This window comes from Salmo salar, chromosome 06 (assembly GCF_965601325.2).
Source record: "Salmo salar chromosome 06, fSalSal1, whole genome shotgun sequence".
NCBI classification, from domain to species: domain Eukaryota; kingdom Metazoa; phylum Chordata; class Actinopteri; order Salmoniformes; family Salmonidae; genus Salmo; species Salmo salar.
Window position 1 is genome coordinate 73,410,652 of NC_138296.1, and position 21,417 is coordinate 73,432,068.

At 43.8% G+C, this 21,417-nt stretch overlaps 2 protein-coding genes and 1 pseudogene across 3 annotated transcripts; 1 reads left to right on the plus strand and 2 right to left on the minus strand.

Annotated features, from left to right (window-relative positions):
- Window positions 1–2,109: 2,109 nt before the first annotated feature.
- On the minus strand, window positions 2,110–13,634 carry serac1 (serine active site containing 1). 2 transcript variants are annotated; one of them, XM_014205575.3, is made up of 17 exons: window positions 13,521–13,634; window positions 12,871–12,971; window positions 12,669–12,705; window positions 12,394–12,536; window positions 11,606–11,695; window positions 10,662–10,793; window positions 10,441–10,562; window positions 10,202–10,330; window positions 10,006–10,119; window positions 9,606–9,768; window positions 8,840–8,990; window positions 6,827–6,968; window positions 6,522–6,622; window positions 6,316–6,413; window positions 6,050–6,232; window positions 3,258–3,401; window positions 2,110–3,098 (listed from the first exon to the last, which is right to left on the minus strand). In XM_014205575.3, the coding sequence occupies exons 2-17, from the start codon at window positions 12,962–12,964 to the stop codon at window positions 2,962–2,964; spliced, it is 1,980 nt and encodes a 659-aa protein (XP_014061050.1). In that variant the 5' UTR covers window positions 12,965–12,971; window positions 13,521–13,634; the 3' UTR covers window positions 2,110–2,961.
- On the plus strand, window positions 3,826–5,889 carry LOC145879878 (general transcription factor II-I repeat domain-containing protein 2 pseudogene; annotated as a pseudogene).
- Window positions 13,635–14,702: 1,068 nt separating the features above from the next.
- myct1a (myc target 1a) lies at window positions 14,703–17,508 on the minus strand. Its single transcript, XM_014205637.3, has 2 exons — window positions 17,052–17,508; window positions 14,703–15,879 (listed from the first exon to the last, which is right to left on the minus strand). The coding sequence occupies exons 1-2, from the start codon at window positions 17,104–17,106 to the stop codon at window positions 15,329–15,331; spliced, it is 606 nt and encodes a 201-aa protein (XP_014061112.1). The 5' UTR covers window positions 17,107–17,508; the 3' UTR covers window positions 14,703–15,328.
- Window positions 17,509–21,417: the final 3,909 nt, after the last annotated feature.

Here is a 21,417-nt window from a genome sequence, read left to right on the forward strand (position 1 = left end):
TCCACGAGCATATCCAATGCTAGCATCAGTAATTCTACATTTGTTGTTAGCCCAGCTAGCATGGACACTGACAGTTGTGAATCTGATGCAGTCGAAGAGCTACTGCCCCCTTACCCGGGAAAGCACCGAACAACAGACACGGACGTTGGACCATCGGAGAGCAAATATGATGAGAACTACATTGATTTGGGGTTCACTTATATTTGGAGTAGTGCCTTTCCTCAGCCACAGTGTGTTATATGTGCAAAAGTACTATCTCACAACTTTGATGAAACCTTCACTCTTGCGCAGACATTTGGAAACAAAACATGTCAATTTGAAAAATAAGCCACATGAGTTTTTTGAACGAGAATTGAGACGACTTTCGAGTAGTAAGACATGTATAAAAGCAACAGATACCATTAATAAGAAGGGATATGGTTGGGACAATGCTGGGGGAAAAGGACAAACAAACTATACAGACAATCGCTTCATCAAACAACACTGTTTCATGAAGCATCAGTGACAAGGTCAGGAGATGTTTTGAAACAATTACTGCTTCACCTACAAGCCAGTGAATTCTATGCGTTACAGCTGGATGAGTCAACAGACGTGGCGGGCCTGGCACAGCTCCTGGTATATGTCTGTTACGTTTATGGGGGGTCAATTAAGGAGACATCCTCTTCTGCAAACCACTGGAAACCAGGACAACAGGAGAGGATATTTTTAAAGTACTGGACAGCTTTGTGACATCAAATGGACTTTGGTGGTCAAGATGTGTTAGTATCTGTACTGATGGTGCAAAGGCCATGACTGGGAGACATAGTGGAGTGGTAACACGCATGCAAGCAGTTGCTCCCGACGCCACTTGGGTACACTGCAGCATCCACCAGAGGCTTTTGCTGCTTGACAGCTTGAAAGACGTTTTGGACACCACTGTGAAAATGGTTAACTTTGTTAAAGCAAGGCCCCTGAACTCTCGTGTATTTTCTGCACTATGCAATGATTCGGGCAGCGACCATGAACGCTTTTACAACATACAGAAGTGCGCTGGTTATCAAGGGGCAAAGTATTGTCACGTTTTTTTTAAATTCAGAGACGAGCTTAAAGTTTTCTTTACTGACCTTCATTTTCACTTGTCTGACCACTTGCATGATGATTTCTCACACGACTGGCCTATCTGGGTGATGTTTTTTCTCGCCTGAATGATCTGAATCTAGGATTACAGGGACTCTGCCCAACTATATTCACTGTGCGGGACAAAATTGAGGTTATGATTAAGAAGTTGGAGCTCTTCTCTGTCTGCATTAACAAGGACAACACACAGGTCTTTCCATCATTGTATGATTTTTTTGTGTGTGCAAATGAACTCAAGCTTACGGACAATGTCAAACGTGATATAGCGTGATAAGTACTTTCCCGAAACGGATGACACAAACAACTGGATTCGTTATCCCTTTCATGCCCTGCCTCCAGTCCACTTACCGATATCTGAACAAGAGAGCCTCATCGAAATTGCAACAAGCAGTTCTGTGAAAATGTATTTAATCAGAAGCCACTGCCAGATTTCTGGATTGGGCTGCACTCAGAGTATCCTGCCTTGGCAAATCGCACTGTTAATACACTGATGCCCTTTGCGACCACGTACCTACGTGAGAGTGGATTCTAGGCCCTCACTAGCGTGAAAACTAAATACAGGCACAGACTGTTGTGTGGGAAATGATTTATTAAGATTGACACTCTCTCCAATACAACCCCAACATTGCAGAGTTATGTGCATCCTTTCAAGCACACCCTTCTCATTAACCTGTAATGAGTTATTCATAATTTGCGATAAAGTTTTATGTAAGATGGCTAATTAAAGAGCAAAATTATTGATTATTATCATATTATTATTTGTGCCCTGGTCCTATAAGAGCTCTTTGTCGCTTCCCACAAGCTGGGTTGTGACAAAAACTCACACTCATTCTTATGTACGCAGCTGGAGGTTGAATGTTTGAATGGGTACGGGACTATAAAAAGTTTGGGAACCACTGGGTTAGGTGGAGTGAAAGTTCAAAGCTATGATTCAAATCAATTGTTCAAAACCTGCCATCAATGGCATAACACACATTTTCTTACCATTACTGCTTTTCATTTTGCACATTTAGTTTATTTGACATGGACATGTCTGTCAATGCTCAGGATTTGTTGCCACTACATTTCAAGTAAAACAAAAGTTCAAATGTAAATGAGTCATACGCATGACTTCTTGTTACACTGATAAATACAAGTTAAGTCTTAATTAGCAATACAATGGAGTTAGTGAGCATCACGTGGTCAGGTTCCAGTTCAACAAAATACACATATCAACCAGTCTTTAAAATATTTCATGTGTATCTGAGGTAAGGCTTGAGGAAATAATACAGTATGGTACATACAGTAACAAGGCAATGCTTTAAGTTTTAATATATATACACATACAGCTTAAGTTAACTAAAATGAAATAAAATAAGTCGACCTTAAGCACACCACTCAAGCCACGAATTCATACTGTGTAATCAATGAATGACTTGCAGGGTAGTAGTGTCTTTTGGTTAAAGTACAGTAAGTGCAGTACACATGAAATGTTAAAATGTCTACTTGACCAGGATCAAGGACAAAGGGGAATGCACTAGAAAAGTCAATATCCTGTCTTTTTTACAGCTTTAAACTACCTGTAAACATGGTCGAGATCATTTTTTAAATCCTTTAAGTAAAACTCATCTGCTTCATAAGTTCTAAGTGAGATCTAGCTGGAGAACAAGAGGAGCACCATTTTCTATAATAAACCCAATTAATATGTTTTCATAAATCCTTCATACGTACATAAAAAGTATATATTTTTTGTAAACACTATAATCAAATCCATGGTTTCTTTAAATGTGCAACAAAGAGAGACAGTTTCTGTGCGCCAGTACTCCTTAGTCTTCCAATTCAAGCATCAAAACGGCTGTTGACATGTCAGTGGCTGGTGTAGCCCTTCAGTGCATCCTGGATGAACTGTAGGCTGCGCTTGTAGAGGAACGAGTCTTTCTTCTCAGGCTTGCAGATATTGAGGTGATCCACATCCACCTGGACCAGGTCCCCAATGCCCAGATCTGAAACCGGAGTAGTCTCAGAGTTAAGAGATTCACATGGAAGAAGTTCAAAAGTTCAAGAATTTGAATTGAAAGAAAAAACTGAATTCATAGATAGATTTTAGATATGGGTCTCCTGTGGCTATGTTCTACAGAATGTATTAAATAACAGTGGCCTACCTGCTGACTGCGTTGGCACCACCAGTATCTTGATCATGGGGCCGATGGTGGTGGGCATCGTCTCTGCAAAGCTCAGCACATTGAACTCCCTGTCCTTGGCCATGTTCAGGAAGTTGACATTCAGGTCACGCAGTGCTGGAGAGTCTGGGAATGAGGGAATACGTATAGACCATGGGTGTCAAACTCTGGCCCAATTATATTTGGCCCGCGAGACAATACCAAATTACTACTAGAGCTGGCCCGCCGGTATTATACAGCGCATTCACCGCTAATACTACGAATCCCATAATGCTCTGCTGTTGTTTTCGCGCACCAATCAGGACAGGACCCAGAAACGCCCTCTCCTCTGTGACAGTAGTCATAGCAACATAGACGCTACAACTGTCAGCGCGCTATCCCTTCCCAAAAATGGCGAAAAGAAAGGCAGAAAACAGGAGCTTTCTGGACAAGTGGGAGGCAGAATATCTGTTTACATATGTAAAAGACAAACCTGTTTGTCTTGTTTGTGGAGTCAATGTGGCTGTAAGTAAGGAGTACAACATTAGACGACACTATGAAACGAAACACCATGACAAATACAAGGACCTGGACATGACTCAAAGGAGCCAGAAAGTAGAGGAGATGAAAAGAAGTTTGGTTTCACAACAGAATATGTTAAAAAAAGCCACATCAAAGTGAGACTGCTGTAAAGGCTAGTTATATAGTGGCAGCAAAGATCGCAAAATCAGCCCGGCCCTTTAATGAGGGAGAGTTCGTGAAAAAGTGCATGATGAAAGTTTGTGACCTCGTATGCCCAGAGAAAAAGCAAGCATTTTCAAACGTGAGCCTGAGCAGGAACACAGTAGCTGATCGCACATGTGATCTTGCCACCAATCTGTATGACCAGCTGATGGAAAAGGGAAAAGATTTTGTTGCGTTCTCCCTCGCTGTGGATGAGAGCTGCGACGCATCTGATACTGCTCTGCTGTCAGTCTTCATCCGTGGAGTGGACTCAAATCTGTGTGTTACGGAGGAGCTATTGGGATTCAAATCAATGCATGGCACAACCACAGGAAAGGAAATCTTTGAGGAGGTTTCCAAATGTGTAACTGAAATAAAGCTGCCGTGGGATAAACTCGTTGGATTAACGACAGATGGTGCGCCAGCGATGTGCGGTAAAAAGAGTGGACTGGTGGGCATGGTTCGGGAGAAGATGCGGGAAGAGAACTGTGCAGGTGAGCTAACTGTTTACCACTGCATCATACATCAGGAATCACTGTGTGCCAAAGCCCTAAAGATGGAACATGTTATGACCACAGTAACACAGGTAGTTAACTTTATAAGAGCCAAAGGTCTGAATCACCGCCAGTTTAAATTTTTTCTAGAGGAGTGTGGTTCGGAATACGCAGACGTGCCGTATCACACAGAGGTGAGATGGCTAAGCAGAGGAAAAGTACTGAACAGATGTTTCGAGCTGCGTGAGGAAATATGTCAATTCCTGGAAACCAAAGGCAAGGATACAGCAGAGCTCCGGGAGCAAAAGTTTCTGTGTGAGCTGGCCTTTCTCTGTGACATCTCGAGCCATCTCGATGCGCTGAACCTGCAGCTTCAGGGGCGGGGGCGCATCATCACAGACATGTACGCTGCAGTGAGGGCCTTTAAAACTAAACTGTGCCTGTGGGAGAATCAGATGCTGCAAGGAAACCCTTGCCATTTTCCCTGCTGCCAAACCATAAAAGCGCAGATCTCTACCGCCGTGTTCCCATGCGCACAGTTTGCTGAAAAACTCAGTGTTCTCGCCGCTGAGTTTAGCCGGCGATTTGCCGACTTCGATGTCCAGAAATGTAGGTTTGAACTGCTTACTAATCCCTTCGCAGTTGATGTGGAAAATGCACCAACCAACATCCAAATGGAGCTGATTGAACTCCAGTGCAACGACACGCTGAAGTCAAAGTATGATGCTGTGGGCGCCGCACAGTTTCCACGGTTCATCCCTGACACAATGCCTCAGCTCCGCACCCAAGCTGCTCAGATGCTCTCCATGTTCGGCAGCACTTATCTATGCGAGCAACTTTTCTCCTCGATGAAGATGACCAAAACAACTCACAGGAGACGTCTGACTGATGAAGACCTTCGCTCGATACTGAGGATTTCTTCAGCTCAGAGCCTGAGCCCAGACATTGATGAACTAGCATCCAAGAAGAGATGCCAGGTATCTGGCTTGGGCACATCAGATTAGATCAGTGTGCAATAATTAACGTTTTCTTTGTGCACTTTTTCTTGCTACAAGGCATGGGCTTGAATGGTTGATTGATTTATTATCATTTTATTTGTAAAATTATTAGCCAGTGGAAAAAGTTTATTTTGGTATTTAAATCAGAAGGCTGCAAATAGAAGAGGCATACGATTTTTATTTAAATTTTATTTATTTAATAAATGAATGCCATTGATGTGTTTTTTCATTTGAAATTCGATTTTGCATGTCTCCACTATTAAATGATATATTGTATGGTAATAAGCGATGCTTGTTCCATATTCAATGTTAAAGCAAAACTTGTTTGGGTCCATATTAAAAGGTTCATTTGTTCAATGTTGGCCCGCGACTTTGTTCAGGTTTTACATTTTGGCCCACTGGGTATTTGAGTTTGACACCCCTGGTATAGACAATGATGCAATAACACCATAAACAGGAGTATGTTTGTTATCTGTAACACGGATGCAATGGGAGGTTATTACTGTCTAAAACACTGCTGTTAAGAATCGTTCTCTCTAACCTGACCTCCAGAATAATCACAAATGACTTCTGTCCATACCTCTGCAGAGCTCCCGGACCTCTACGGAGGGGAAGAGGAGGTATCTGACATTGACAGAGTACTCTGCCATGAAGGTGCCATGGTGGGGCACACTGTAGAACATGACACCCTTGGTGTTCTTCATCAGTTCTCTCATGTCTGGGTCCCTCGACGCATCCAGCAGCATCTTCTTCACCAGCAAACCTGATAGGAAATGATAGAGAATTCAAAACTAACAGGTTTTTGTCCATTGTCCATTTTTTGCTAAATAGTGAAAGATAGCTTACCTCCCATGCTATGTGAAACCCAGACCACAGGCCTGTCTCCTACTCCTGCGGACTTTAGCTTCTTCAGCAGCTCTCGACTCCTATACGCCAGAGACATCCTAAGGGCACAGGCATACAACAGTATCAGTGGAGTTGTCACCAAGAATGTCTGAATGATACAGTAATATGGTCACACTAAGGAAGTAGAGGAAAGAGGAGACACACACCTCTGGTTTTCAACAGGACACTTGGCTCTCCAGTCACTCAGGTGAGTGTCATACTCCACAGATAGAACCCTCAGGTTGGGGCAGTCTGCAGCCAACCACGACTGACCAATGGGGAGGGGAGAGAAAGAACCAGTCAAAAAGGGAGAGAGGACGTTGGTGAGCAGATTTGGCATCATACGACTCAAACATACATTCTACATTGGCTAAGGTGACTAGATCAGCAAAGCCAACATATTCTCCCATCTGGTGGTAAAGTCATGAGTATTACAGTGACACATAATAAACCACCCTCTACCAGGTGTTACCTTGGGCCAGCACTCTGTGTAGTCCTCGCTGGCACCTGCTGCCTTCTCCTCCTCTGTAGGGTCACAGTCCTTCTGCCGCCACGTCTTAAAGGCCGCCCCCAGGAGCCCGTGAACAAAGAGAACATCCGCTTTGATTGGCTGGCTGGAGACAGAATGCATAAAACAAAAAATAGGGAGTGGTTGTGTGAATATGGTACCTTGTATTCTTTGACAGTAGCTAGATTTCCATCCAATTGGTGACAGTTTTTTATGCGAATAATCTAGAATCTGCATAAAGAAAATGTAAGTAAGCATTTCACTGTAAGGGCTACTACACCTGTTGAATTCGGAGCATGTGACAAATAAAATTTGATTTGCAAATTTTCCCACCAGTGGGGAGTCTCTTTTTGTAGATAAAAATCAGTGCGTCACTACAGACCCGGGTTTGATCACAAGCTGTGTCACAGCCGGCCGCGACCAGGAGATCCATGGTGCGGCGCACAATTGGCCCAGCGTTGTCTGGGTTAGGGGAGGGTTTGGCCGGCCGGAATTTCCTTGTCTCATCGTGCTCTAGCGACTCCTTGTGGCAGTCCGGGCGCAGTGCATGCTGACACGTTCGCCAGGTGTACAGTGTTTCCTCCAACACATTGGTGCGGCTGGCTTCCGGGTTAAGTGGGCATTGTGTCAAGAAGCAGTGCGGCTTGGTTGGGTTGTGTTTCGGAGGACGCACGGCTCTCGACCTTCGCCTCTCCCAAGTCCATACAGGAGTTGCAGCGATGAGACAAGTCTGTAACTACCAATCGGATACAACGAAATTGGGGAGAAAAAGGGGTTTACATTTTTTTTATAATACAAAAAAAAAAGGTCTTCCACATCCATCTTGACAAACCATTTCTGTATGGACCTCACTTTGTGCACGGGGGCATTGTCATGCTGAAACAGGAAAGGGCCTTCCCCAAACTGTTGGCACATTGTTGGAAGCACAGAATCGTCTAGAATGTCATTGTATGCTGTAGCATTAAGAATTCCCTTCACTGGAACTAAGGGGCCTAGCCTTAACTATGAAAAACAGCTCCAGACCATTATTCCTCCTCCACCAAACTGTACAGTTGGCACTATGCATTGGGGCAGGTAGCGTTCTCCTGGTATCCGCCAAATACAGATTTGTCCGTAAGACTGCCAGATGGTGAAACATGATTCATCGCTCCAGAGAACACGTTTCCAATGCTCCAGATTCCAATGGCGGCGAACATTACACCACTCCAACCTACGCTTGGAATTGCGCATGTTGATCTTAGTCTTGTGTGCGGATGTTTGGCTATGGAAATGAAGCTACAGACGAAAAGGTATTGTGCTGATGTTGCTTCCAGAAGCAGTGTAGAACACGGTAGTGAGTGTTGCAACCTGAGGACAGTCGATTTTTACGTAGTGTACTTCAGTATTCGACGGTCCCGCTCTGTGAACCTTGTGTGGCCTACCACTTCGCGGCTGAGCCGTTGTTGCACCTAGATGTTTCCACTTCACAATAACAGCACTTACAGTTGACCGGGGCAGCTCTTGCAGGGCAGAAATGTGATGAACTGACCTGTTGGAAAGGTGGCATCCTATGACGGTGCCATGTTGAAAGTCACTGAGCTCTTCAGTAAGGCCATTCTACTGACAATGTTTGTCTATGGAGATTGCATGGCTGTGTGCTCGATTTTATACACCCAAATAGCCGAATCCACACACATACTTTTGTATATATAGTGTATTATGCGTGATGCTAAGTTTACTTCGATATGATGGTTATTATATCAACATTTGAGCATAAAGGCGTTTTCACCTCCATTTCTTGCATAATACATTTTACAGACACAAAAAGATCCTACCATGTCGAACAAACAAATGATTTGTCTGCATTCATAAAATTGTACCGAAACTTTCTGTTTCCATCATAGCTGTCGTGACTTTATATTTTTTTAATGCGGTATGACTTTACTCACATAAAAACTGTGGATGGAAACGTGCTTAGTCATGATGAATGATGTGTACCTGGTTCGGCACTGGGGATGTAACACGTAGACTCCATCCTGGTACTTCTCCTTGACCGTCTCCCTGTCCAGGTTGGCCAGAGCCCGAGCAGCATGGGACGCCTGTATGATGTGTGGAGACTGCATCATCTCTGCTAGCACTGGCACCCAACCTGCAAGGTAACAGAACATCACATACGATGGCACTAGTAACAGAACATAATCCGATAGCCAGTACCCCTGACACACTGAGCGGAGAGCTAGCACCCGCCTGACACACTGAGCGGAGAGCTAGCACCCGCCTGACACACTGAGCGGAGAGCTAGCACCCGCCTGACACACTGAGCGGAGAGCTAGCACCCGCCTGACACACTGAGCGGAGAGCTAGCACCCGCCTGACACACTGAGCGGAGAGCTAGCACCCGCCTGACACACTGAGCGGAGAGCTAGCACCCGCCTGACACACTGAGCGAAGAGCTAGCACCCGCCTGACACATTGAGCGGAGAGCTAGCACCCACCTGACACACTGAGCAGAGAGCTAGCACCCACCTGACACACTGATCAGAGAGCTATCACCCACCTGACACACAGAGGATAACTAGCACCCACCTGACACACAGAGGATAACTAGCACCCACCTGACACACAAAGGATAACTAGCACCCACCTGACACACAGAGGAGAGCTAGCACCCACCTGACACGCTGAGAGGAGAGCTAGCACCCACCTGACACACAGAGGATAACTAGCACCCACCTGACACACTGAGGGGAGAGCTATCACCCACCTGACTGTACTATGGCCTGGTGCACGCTGTCGTTGAGAGCCAGGTTGCCGATGATGCGTACAATGTTCCTCTGGATCTTCGGGGAGTCTCTGCGGAGCTGGTAGACCCTCTGAAGGAGCTGCAGGCCCCCGTTGGCCACGATGTGGTTGCAGTGACTCTGGACCTGGAGAACAGACATACAGGTGTTAGAATGCATTTATATGCTCTTAATATCCCCTGATAGTGTCAACGACTGTATCCTATGATATGAAAACCTTGAGGGTCTGTTATGGTGAGTTACAAGGTATGATGAAAAAGATGTTCATGTATCTTGAAAATAAAGGCTAATAATGTTTTTCAAAAGTCCCTTGACAAAATGTATGCTTGAGTTACAAATGGTTAAAGCAAAATGTTACATAACCTTGGAGTGCTGCACTAGGGCCTGTAGACAGAAGGACTCAACCTTCTCAGAAGGGACAGAAGTGAGGCTTTGGGCATAGGGCAGTCCATTCCCCCCAAAACACCACAAACCCCCCTAAAACAGAGAGATCCAGTTATCTACCTAAAATTGTGTATGAGTGAGTATATGTATAAATATGTGTGTGAGCATGTCTTACCCTCTGTGCAGCCAGGGACTGGGTACTCTCCCTCAGGGCCAGTGAGGTGAAGTACTGGACACACTGGTCCACCTCAGACTGGGGGAGAGATGCCAGCAGCTGCCTCAGACCGTCCTCTACAGACAACCTCTAAACAGAGGGCCAAACAAACACACTCACATTAAAACACACACAGAACATTCATAACATTTGATTTGATACACAATCATTTTTAATCCCCATCAGTGACAGATACCTACATCTTCCACCCAAGGCAGGACAGGCGGGGACAGGAAGAAGCGTTGGTCCACTTGAGAGGTGCGGGCCAGACCCAATGCCGTCCTCTGGTCTATAGCCTGGGCTGCTGTCTGGTACTGGTAGTCTGTGATGGACAGGGGTAACGGACCAATCCCTATCAAACACTATCACCGTTCACTAGCACACATTTCACATTTACAGGTTGAAAGTGGTGATGTCTCACCATGCCAGTGGTGGTTCTGGGCCAGCTCCTGTACAGCTGACAGTCTGGTGGTCCTATTGGCTGAACAAGCCCTCTTCAACAGGACCCACAGCGCCACCTCATGGGGGTCCGCATCCATATGACTCAGGTGCTCTGACACAGTCACAATTTTTTATGATGAAAATATGGATATTTTTACAAGCATTTCTTACATAATATATTTCATTTGAAATACATTTAAGAACTACACCTAAATGACCAAGGGTGCAATATCATCTACAGTACAAACAAAGACAATCTACCACCTAATACCATCAATCATTATTCTACTACTGTACTACAGCAATGAGACTGCAGACCTGCTGTTATCATCGGCCTGGCAGCCGGGGCAGCTATCAAGTGTCAAACAGTAAGGTGAGAAAAGGTTCATGTTAGTACAGTTTTGAATGTACAATCTATGCAGAATTTGTAGTACAATCCCAATTGTACAACTGAATTCCATAATGTCTGTCACATTATAAAGCATTAAGGAGAGGGGAGGGGGTTCAGTCCACACCTGTGACTGGTGATGACTCAAGCATAAGAATACACACAAAAGTACATGAATGAAGACACACACATTCAAACCCAGGAAGTGAAGGGCAGGTGTTTCCTGAAGTGAACACGTTGTCTCAATAACAAACCTACTGACGTCCATCCGTGTGTGTCTGAAATACCCCAACTGAGCTTTACCCGAGGCTTGGAGGATGAACTCTAATGTTTCTATCACAACACTGACTTCTGCTTTCCAGTACTAGCGGAATAGGAAGTTGAAATGCATGTGGTACAACAACTAAAGTATTGTGTGTAGGTTTCTAAATGCAGCTGTAGCTTTAGTAAAAAAAAATATAAATTACAAAAACAATACTGCAGTTGTGAATTTAGTGCTGTGTAGGAGGAAACTACTTTCAGTGGATCTTTCTCACCATCCAGAGGCCTCAGAAGAATCCTTGAGGAAACTTCCAGAAACCTCCTTGCTGCTTTATGAAGTTCTCTCCTGGCCTTATATGTGAGCCCTGAAACAGATACATGGGTTTGGTTATGATCAGCAATTAACATGTTATAACACAGTATTATTTTAACACCTCAAATGAACTATGTAGCAAGCTATAAATGTATAGTGCTCCAGGCTGGACCTCTGGTTGATCTACCTGCACATTTTCTAGTAAAATTGACCAAACAATAGGCTTTTAGCCTGTAAATCTGGTTATAAAATGACAGTTGTTGCTTGCTTCGGTTTACTGCTTCTCTAAACCGTTTCCTATCAGTCTTGGCTGGACGGTCTGTTTTCATTCACAGCAGCCTTGACCAGTGGAAGTGAGAGCAAAGACCAGACAGGCTGTGCTACAGTACACAGGAGGGAGAGCAGAGGGAGGAAGGAAGACTGTCGTCGCTGGACACCTGGACCTGGTGGAAACCCATCAACAACTCCTCATAAATGAAAACTCAGCCAAAATATTTTCTGTGACAACATGCACCACATGTGGGCCTTTTGTTGGGTAGACTATTGAGGAAGTCTTGGGGAATTCAAATGTGTTCCAAAAACCCCTCAATTTTGGGTTGTAAACAGGATAGAGGAGAGAAAAAGCACATAACACCAAGTCTCAGCATTCCCTATGTGGAATATCATGTATGTACTGATAACTATTGTTATCAGAGAGCACATGACGATGCCTTGTCACAAAGCCCAGGTGAGGTAAATGACATACTGTACCTGTGCCAAGGTTCTCCTGCTCTTTAGAGGGCGTGGCTGACAGGTAGATGTAGGACTTGAGCTTTTCCTGCTGAATGGCCTGCGTGTCGATGCGTACCGCCTTGTTCAAGGAAACCACCTCGTATGTGATACACATGCAACCCCTGAGAGAGGAATGAAGCCATAGACAAGATATACAGTAGTTAGAGCAGATAGGTCTCCATACCCAATGAACTCAACCTAAAATAACTTAGTATGGCTGAGTGTTTATATGTGAAGTGGTTATCTTCACCTACCCCAATATGACAGCTCCGGTCATCTTTGCAATTTTCCCTGAAATCAAAACATAAGACAAATATGTATTTTTTTTTAAATAACTATGATATTAAAGAATTCCAGATGATTATACATTGTGGGTGTATCAGCTATTTGATAAGTGATCATATTTCCTTATTGAGTGTGGATTGTGAAGGGGGACAGCACAGTCCCATAACATACTGATGTCCCTCCATGGCAGCACCTTCTTCACACCAGGGCCAGAGGTGCTGCTCAGCCTCCTGCTGCGTATCAGACGGAGTGCAGCCACAGACATCCTCTAACTACACACATTCACCCAGAGAGACATCAAAAGAGCCAGTAAACAGCTTCAGCGGAGAGAAACTAAACTACAGTACCCTGAAGAACCTTATCAATGTATGTGAAAGGGGAAGTTATTGTATTCATAGTTTCAGATTAGATGTTGTGATAGCCTCACGGCGCAAGAGATTTGACAGGTTAGCTAGCTAGCTACCATAAACAAGTCAAGGTGCCTGGCTCTGGTAGGTAACGTTAACATGAAACTAGCTAACGTTAGCTAGCTAGCCAGCCAATGCAATGTTCCCATTAGAAAGAGCAACCATTTATTTTGCCGAGGGGTAGTTCTTTGATTAGACAAACATCCAGTCTGTGATATGATTGAGCAATCGGATTAATTTGGGTCACGCGTACCTACAGTAACTAGCCAGCTAGCTAAAAAACGTGGGAAAATGTAACGTTAATTATACAGCTGAAGTTAACTAACGTAGCGTAACAGACAAACATGAGATTGTAAGACTTGTAACCAGGCTTGAATTGATGTGTGTAGTTTGCTAGACATTATACAAATTTACCTTATTTCGAAGATTTAATTAGTGTATTTTGAAGGGCTAGTAGAGAGCTTCCTCTCCAACAACCCCAACCTGTCAGCTGTGTTGTGAAAAAATAAACTGCGCCAGTCTCATGTAACAAACGTCACTTACCGTAGTACCTCAAAGCATAAAACATGTCTTTCCAGATCTCCAACTACCGTAATGCTCATTAAACACGAATTAAACAAAATAATGAAGAGTGCCTAATTATATGACACGTGCATTTGTTATGTCTGATGTCGAAACTTGACGCATGTAAAATATTACATACCTCCCAAATGCAGTCTTAAACTGTTTCTGAGGTTTATATTTAGTAAAATGACAGGAGGGATTTGTTCATTTTAATGTAATGCTCGTTTTATTATTTAAAAGTGTAACATGAATTGCATCATTCAAGTCACGAGTGTGTCCCGAAGTTGATGGGTTTATTGATCCCGTCGCCACTCTGGAAGTCACCCATTTATTTTGACCACTATGCCTAAACTTAAATATTCTTCTGCTGGTCTGTCACAGTGGAGGCAGCTGAGGGGAGAATGGCTCATAATAATGGCCGGAATGGAGCAAATGGAATGGCATCAAACACCTGGAAACCATGTGTTTGATGTATTTGATACCGTTCCACCGATTCTGCTCCATTCATTACCACGAGCCCGTCCTCCCCAATGAATGTGCCACCACCATGTGGCTGATCAATATCCACTCATTTAAATGTTTTTTTTTTTTTTTACATTTTCTTTCAATTGAACCTTTATTTAACTAAGCAAGTCAGTTAAGAACAAATTCTTATTTACAATGATGGTCTACACTTTAAATGGGAAATCTAGGATTCAAATATCAATAAAGCCACTACCCCGCCAATTTTTTAGTAAATGGATGAGGGATGGGGCTGAAGAAATGTAATCATGCTTTTTCTGTGGTAGACTGTCTCTTTGGCCATTGTATAACTGGGCACCTAAAGCCCTGACCTCTTACATTTCGGCCCAGTGAAATAATTCCTTCCTCAGGAAACAGTGAGAGGGAGTCAGTGAGAGATCTGTCAGTTTGCCCACCAGAAAAGTGTAGCCTATAGACTGGACACTGGAAAGCAGTGGCACCAAATAAGGGCATAAATAACACGTTTCTGGTACAGATGATATTATGTTTCATATTCACAGCCCGTTACCATTTCGTTCAGCATTTTATTGTGTTAAGTTATGAACTGTGTCCAGTAAATTCCAACCAAAACAGTGACCATTTTATAAATCAGATCCATGACAATCATTCATACATACACACATTTTGCAGATTACCTTGGAGAGTAACCCTCATTGAATCATGCAAACATTGTTTATCCATATCATTTTGCATGTCCAAGCTCACAAATAGAAAGTAATCCAGTTACATGAGTGGGTTGGGTTGGTACATGATGGAAATCAACATGAGTTCTCAATCTTATAAATGTCATTAGACACACACACATTCACACACACATTTACACACACACATTCACACATGTACAACAAATACTCAGTCTTATCTGAAAATAAACATCTCTTTCTTGCTCACAAACACACAGTAATAAACAGCTGACACACACACACACACACACACACACACACACACACACACACACACACACACACACACACACACACACACACACACACACACACACACACACACAGAAACATATATTAGCATTAGGGCTCTTTATTTTCCCCTCAAGTCAAACATATCCAGTTGTTCTAAAACCCATTGACAGCCCTGGCCTCAGTCAGTCCACTATCAGGCTGGACACATCCATCCCCTCCTCAGGTGCAAGTCTCCTGGTAGGCCCTTATAATGCTCTCATAAGCAGGAGGTGGGGTCTGTGTGGCATGGAACCCCCTCAGACTACTACTGCTCCAGAACAACTCGGGCCTGGGTGGGATGGCAGCAGCCTGGGCTGCGGTTTGGTGGGCTGACCCAGCTGAATTGGTCAGGGTTGGAGTGCGAGGCAACGTGGTCTGGCTCCCCTCCTCAGCTTCTCGGGCGATCTGGCTGCACTGGAGGAGTGGGTGAAAGGTGGAGGCCCTGAAGCTGGGTTTGCGACCCAAAGGGTCAGCCTGGTCTGGGGAGGAGGCCTGGCGGTGGAAGCTGAAGGCAGCGCTAACCAGGCTGTTGTTGCTCCGCCGGTCGTAGCTGCTGTTGCGATTGAAGCCAGGCCGGGCGCGCGGGGAGGTGCGTGACGGGCGAGGTGGCCGGCGGGTGATACTGCCCGAGCCGGCCCTGCGACGGGACATCCAGGTCAGGACAACATAGACCAGCACCCCCAATAGGATGCCCACCGCAATGGACACACAGAAAGCTATGATCAGGGAGACTGGGAAGGAGAGAGAGGGAAGGGGCCATTCGTTATATCTTGGTTAGTGGGCGACATAGAGTAAGAGTTTTTGGACACCAAAGAGATTTATATGAAAAGACCTGTTCAAAACTCACTATCATCTAGCATCATCATTAGACATTCAATAGATACCTTCATGCTCATAAAACTTTTTTTTTTGCCACACTAAAAAACTAAAACTGTAAAGTAAAGTAATAGTAAAAGTTATGTGGTTTATAGTCTGTGGAGGGAACGGTTTCAATCTGGACCCAGCCCAGATATGTACTGCCAAGCCCACAACAAGTCACTATCCTAACATCAACAACGCTGTTATGATGATGAACTAATAGAACTCTGCTAAAATGGCACACTACAACCAAATAATCACAGACCTTCCTCTATGGTGATTATGAGACCAAGTCCTCCAGAGACACAAAACTGATTACATCTCCTTCCCTCAAAATAAAGATCAACATTTTGTTGTATTTTACTTGCTCCCTGAGACACTATGGTCACCATATGTGTCTCTCTGAAAAGAGAGAAAGGAACAGAGGACAAATCCCAGTGGACCACTGCCAGCAAAAACAAATCAATTGCCTTTGGATACAGCTAGGTCTTATGAAGTGTAAACGTACTCTGCTACCTCTACATAGTTTTTCATTGTCCTCTGTTGGAAAAGGGAAAAGCAGACAAGAAGTCATCTGGAAATGACATTTGGGAGGAAGGAGGAAAAAACACTAACCAAGAGGAAGCTTTGCAATATTGCTGATTTTATGGGTCTGTTCTTGCCTTTGCGTCTAAATACTAGTCTGTCAGGTCCGATAAATGCAGTATTGAATGCATGTTTTCTTTTCCTGACAAAATATTCAAGTACTCTCATCATCATTAAACCTATTCATTCTAGTGAAAACAGAGAAGTGCCAACAGAGAAACCACAACAGAGGAGCAGAGTAGCAGCTGAGAGAGCGAGAGACATAATATGACATTTGAAATGTCTTTATTCTTTTGGAACTTTTGTGAGTGTAATGTTCACTGTACATTTTTTATTGTTTATTTCACTTTTGTTTATTATCTATTTCACTTACTTTGGCAATGTAAACATATGTTTCCCATGCCAATAAATCCCCTTAAATTGAAATTGAATTGAGAGAGAGAGAGTTGAAAAAACTCACCAACATCAAATGACTGAAGTATTTCCAGAAAGAGATTGGTGTTGTTTTCGGCCATAACTTTCTCTGCACTGTCAGAGAAGAGGAGAGAATGTTATGCATCCAGTAGCTCTCCTTGGCTTCCTCACGTCTCTCTCTTTCTTCCTCCTGCCTATCCCTCTTTCACTCTTCCTCTTCTATCACTTACTCTCTGTATGTCCCTTTCTATCCCTCTCTTTTCTCTCTCTCCCTCCTTCCCTTTCCCTGCTTCTTTTCTTTCTTCCCTCACTTTCTCCCTTTGCCTCTCTCTCTCTCTCTCTCTCTCTCTCTCTCTCTCTCTCTCTCTCTCTCAGAGTGAAAGAGATCAGCCCAGACGAACTCAGCCGCACAGGATTCCCTCCAAAACCGGGCTGGCTGCTTTCTTGTTTGTGGAAGCGGAAAACTTCACTGTCACATTTCCTGCTATTCTGCGTAAAATTAGGAATGGGGCTCTCTTATCTGTCCTGGACAGAGTTCCTCCTGGAGGGGCGGGAGCGGGGCCACCGTAATCACTTCCTGTCCCATCATTTCCTTAAGTTTGATTAATGAGAAGAAACAAATTCACCCCTTCAAGTCCCAAACCAGCCCCCCCTCAATCTCCCTGTCCCTGCTTTTGTAATGGAACAGTCAGCTACCATCTCGGATTACATTTTTTCCCAAAATGATAAACATTGCAGTTTTTCTCATTTTCTCCAGTCCACCTCTGCAACCACAGGCGACAGTTTCTTCAAGCGCAACACTACCAATTACAACCTTGGGTCTGAATGTCGAAGCTGGAGCCGAAACCCCCGAATGGTGTTAATAAAAACAAATAGACAAAAAAGTTATAACATAAATAGTATTTCTATGTGCTGCAAAACAACTATTTTTATATCTGAGCGTACATGCTCTGGTTTTCCAGCCCCTTTGTCAATACTGTAACCTCAGTCTTTCCACAGTGTCTGCCAGGTCAGTGGTGTCTGCATGGGCCGTCCAGGCCTGTGTCGGTTGTAGAGGTCCAGTAAAAACACTAGGCTCTGATAAGATAGAGAACCAGGGCCACAGCTCAACACAACACTTAGTCCCTCCTTTGTTCCTTTCACTCTGCCCTTTGTGATTTTCTCCCTCCAATCTAAGAGGACTGATTAGGTGAAAGAAATACTATGACCCTGCCTATCCCTCCTAGAAGGCTAGGTGGTGGAGCTATCAGCATATTGCTTTGACTATCCAATCCATTCAGATCCGCTAAGGTGGTCAGAGGAAAGGGAGTACATTTTTTATTGGAATGCAGCCCTTAGTATAGCAGGGAACCTCCTGGTCCATCCTGGTCCTGCGGGTCCCCCACCTTCCCCCTCCCTCTCCACTGGCAGAGGGAGGGCTGGGTCTCGCAGGGACTTCCTCTCATTGTTGCCCTGTCTCAAACCCGTCCAAAGGAACCAGCAAACGCCTACTATACCCTGTCAGATGGTATTCAGAGGCATTGTGTTTTGTTCAATCACACAGGGGTTGCAAAACCACCGGGCTTGTCTGTCCACATACAGGTGTAGGAGGTATTCTTTAAAAGAATGTGTTTATTTATGTTCTACTAAAGTTTAGTACCAGTACTTATTAGCATTGTTTAACAGTGTTTGGGCGTGTGATGGATAGTTGTAGGGTGTGGGCTTGATATGGGATTTTATGAGGAAATTCTACACAGTAAATAGAGGATTGCAACCTCTCTTTAGAATCAAAGTAGTCTACTGTTCTGTACATACAATGACAGGTTTATATCCTTGGTCTGTGAAACCATCAGCCTTTGATGTCTGGAAGATAAAATAAATTCACAACCTCTCCAGGAACCTGGGACACATTAATCTGGGCACATTAATCTTAAATGTAAAATCCCCTGTTTAGGTGACCTCGTGGGTTCTGGTACCGGTTTCAGGTCACATTTTTGCTTATACATCAATCTGTGGACACCGTACTTCGAAATGGCTTGGGTTGAGTGATAGCCCTGATTCCTACGGACACAGTAGTATAATGTTTTGCGCCTGTGTGACATAGGATGTGAAATCTGAAACCACTTGAAGCTGAGATGTCCCTTCTACCATTTCATTCGCTCTTCCAACTGTCCATCAACTCCTGGCTGAAGCCTATGTCACAACCACTGACAAAGCACATGCCTACAATCTCTACATCGTAGCGCAGCAGAAAACAGTGGTTTCGATTTATAGCCAATCTAAAATAATTCATAGGTTTTAAACAAAAACACTTTTTATTTGTCATAAATGGACAAGATGAGATATGAGATGAAAAACAAGTTCCTAACCAGTTCAACAAGCCAAGTTAGAGCTCTGTGTGACCTTCACAGCAGTGGGGGCTGATATTTTGAAATGTCGATTGAGTGCACACGTACACATAGTCTTCATGGGCTTAATAATAAAGGCGTCATTTAAACGGTAAAAATGAATTACATTTTAATGTGGCATGAACACAAGCAATCATTTTTGTATTTGTTATTTTTTTGTACATTTATCAATTTTTCTTCCCAATTGGTAGTTACAGTCTTGTCCCATCGCTGCAACTCCCCTATGGACACGGGAGAGGTGAAGGTCGAGAGCCACGCTTTCTCCGAAACACTACCCTGCCAAGCCGCACTACTTCTTGACACACTGCTCGCTTAACCCGGAAGCCAGCCGCACCAATGTGTCGGAGGAAACACCGTCCAGCTGGCGACCAAGTCAGCTTGCACATGCCGACCCGCCACAAGGAGTCGCTAGAGCGCGATGGGACAAGGACGTCCCAGCCGGCCAAACCCTCCCTAACCCGGACGACGCTGGGCCAATTGTGCGCTGCCTCATGGGTCTCCCGGTCATGGTCGGCTGTGACACAGCCTGGGATTGAACCCGGGTCTGTAGTGACGCCTCAAGCACGGCGATGCAGTGCCGTATACTACCGTGGCACTCGGGAGGCTCAGTTATCATGTTTCATCTGATTTTCAAACAAATCACTTAAAAAAGTAGGCTACCTGTGCATGTTCGTCCACTCCAAAATAATTCCAGCATCCCGAACTACATGTATACTGCGTCATTTAATGAATGGAAAGAGACATCTGTTACAAAACACCAAAAAGTGTGCCCAATGGCATTCAGCGATTGCCATTAATTAGGCCTACATTAATTGATGCGTCTTGCTGACACATTCACCTTTTTTTGTATCCTGAAAAGTCAGGACACCTGAAATGGGGCTGAAACTGTCCCAGGAAAAATGGAATGGTCACCCTGACACACACAGTCAACTTACTAGACTAGGCTACAATGTGTATTACCATGAACTTAAAATAGCGTATGACAGTGTGAGTCATAATACCCGTAAAACCTAGCGGTTAAACAATTAAATGGTTCCAATCATTTTTCCACCATTCATTTCTCCCATAGGGGATTTTAGAAACACTTAAAAAAAAAAGCTAATTAGCTGCTAATGTGGCTATCATAAAGTCCTTCAAATGCCATGATGATCTGGACAGACTGCCGAATCGAGGCAAAGGTAACAATCTCTGGATGAACTATCTAATGCCAGCTAAATGTAGTAATGAATAAATTGGCTACATTTCTTTAAATGGACAATTCTGTTAACTGTCTCGTGCAAGTTTTAAATTGACATAATACCTGTTAGCAAAGGGGTCATATAGGGATGAAGCTTGCATAGAATTGTAGTCTTGCATAGAATTGTAGTCTTGCATGATTTGTAGTCTTGCATGATTTGTAGTCTTGCATGATTTGTAGTCTTGCATAAAATAGAATACCACAGTGTGAGTCATAATACCCATATCTATGCATAATACCCATATAGGGATCCTAATAAACTAAACTAAACTTGCATTTACCCTCCATTAGGCCTACACTACAGCTGGTAGCCTATCCTTTCAGAAGAGGCAATTTTACACACGAACATATGCAGAACAGGTAGCCTACATTCAATATAATACATGAGTTCAATCAAAACATGTTTTACACCCTAGTTAAGTTGTCCATAATTCATGTGTTGATGCTTAGAGTCTTCACAGATCGTGTGACATAAAACACTACCTTTCTTTCCATACATGAATGACATTTATATGACAGTGTTATTTGTCATTATTAAGCATTTAACAATTTAATTGAACATTGAACTTAAACCGTGTACGAATCATGGACCTTGGAAATCTCGGATAATGCACTGCAAGTATAACTATACCTATGCAACATTTCATTGTTTCGCTGTGAAAACAGTTCTCATAAGCACACAAATCCAAAATAATGCAGGGCTATGCCATTGCAAAACCGAATGCTTCTAATCGAAAGAGTCAACTATAGGCCTACTGTCATTAATTTATAGGCTACTTGATGGATGG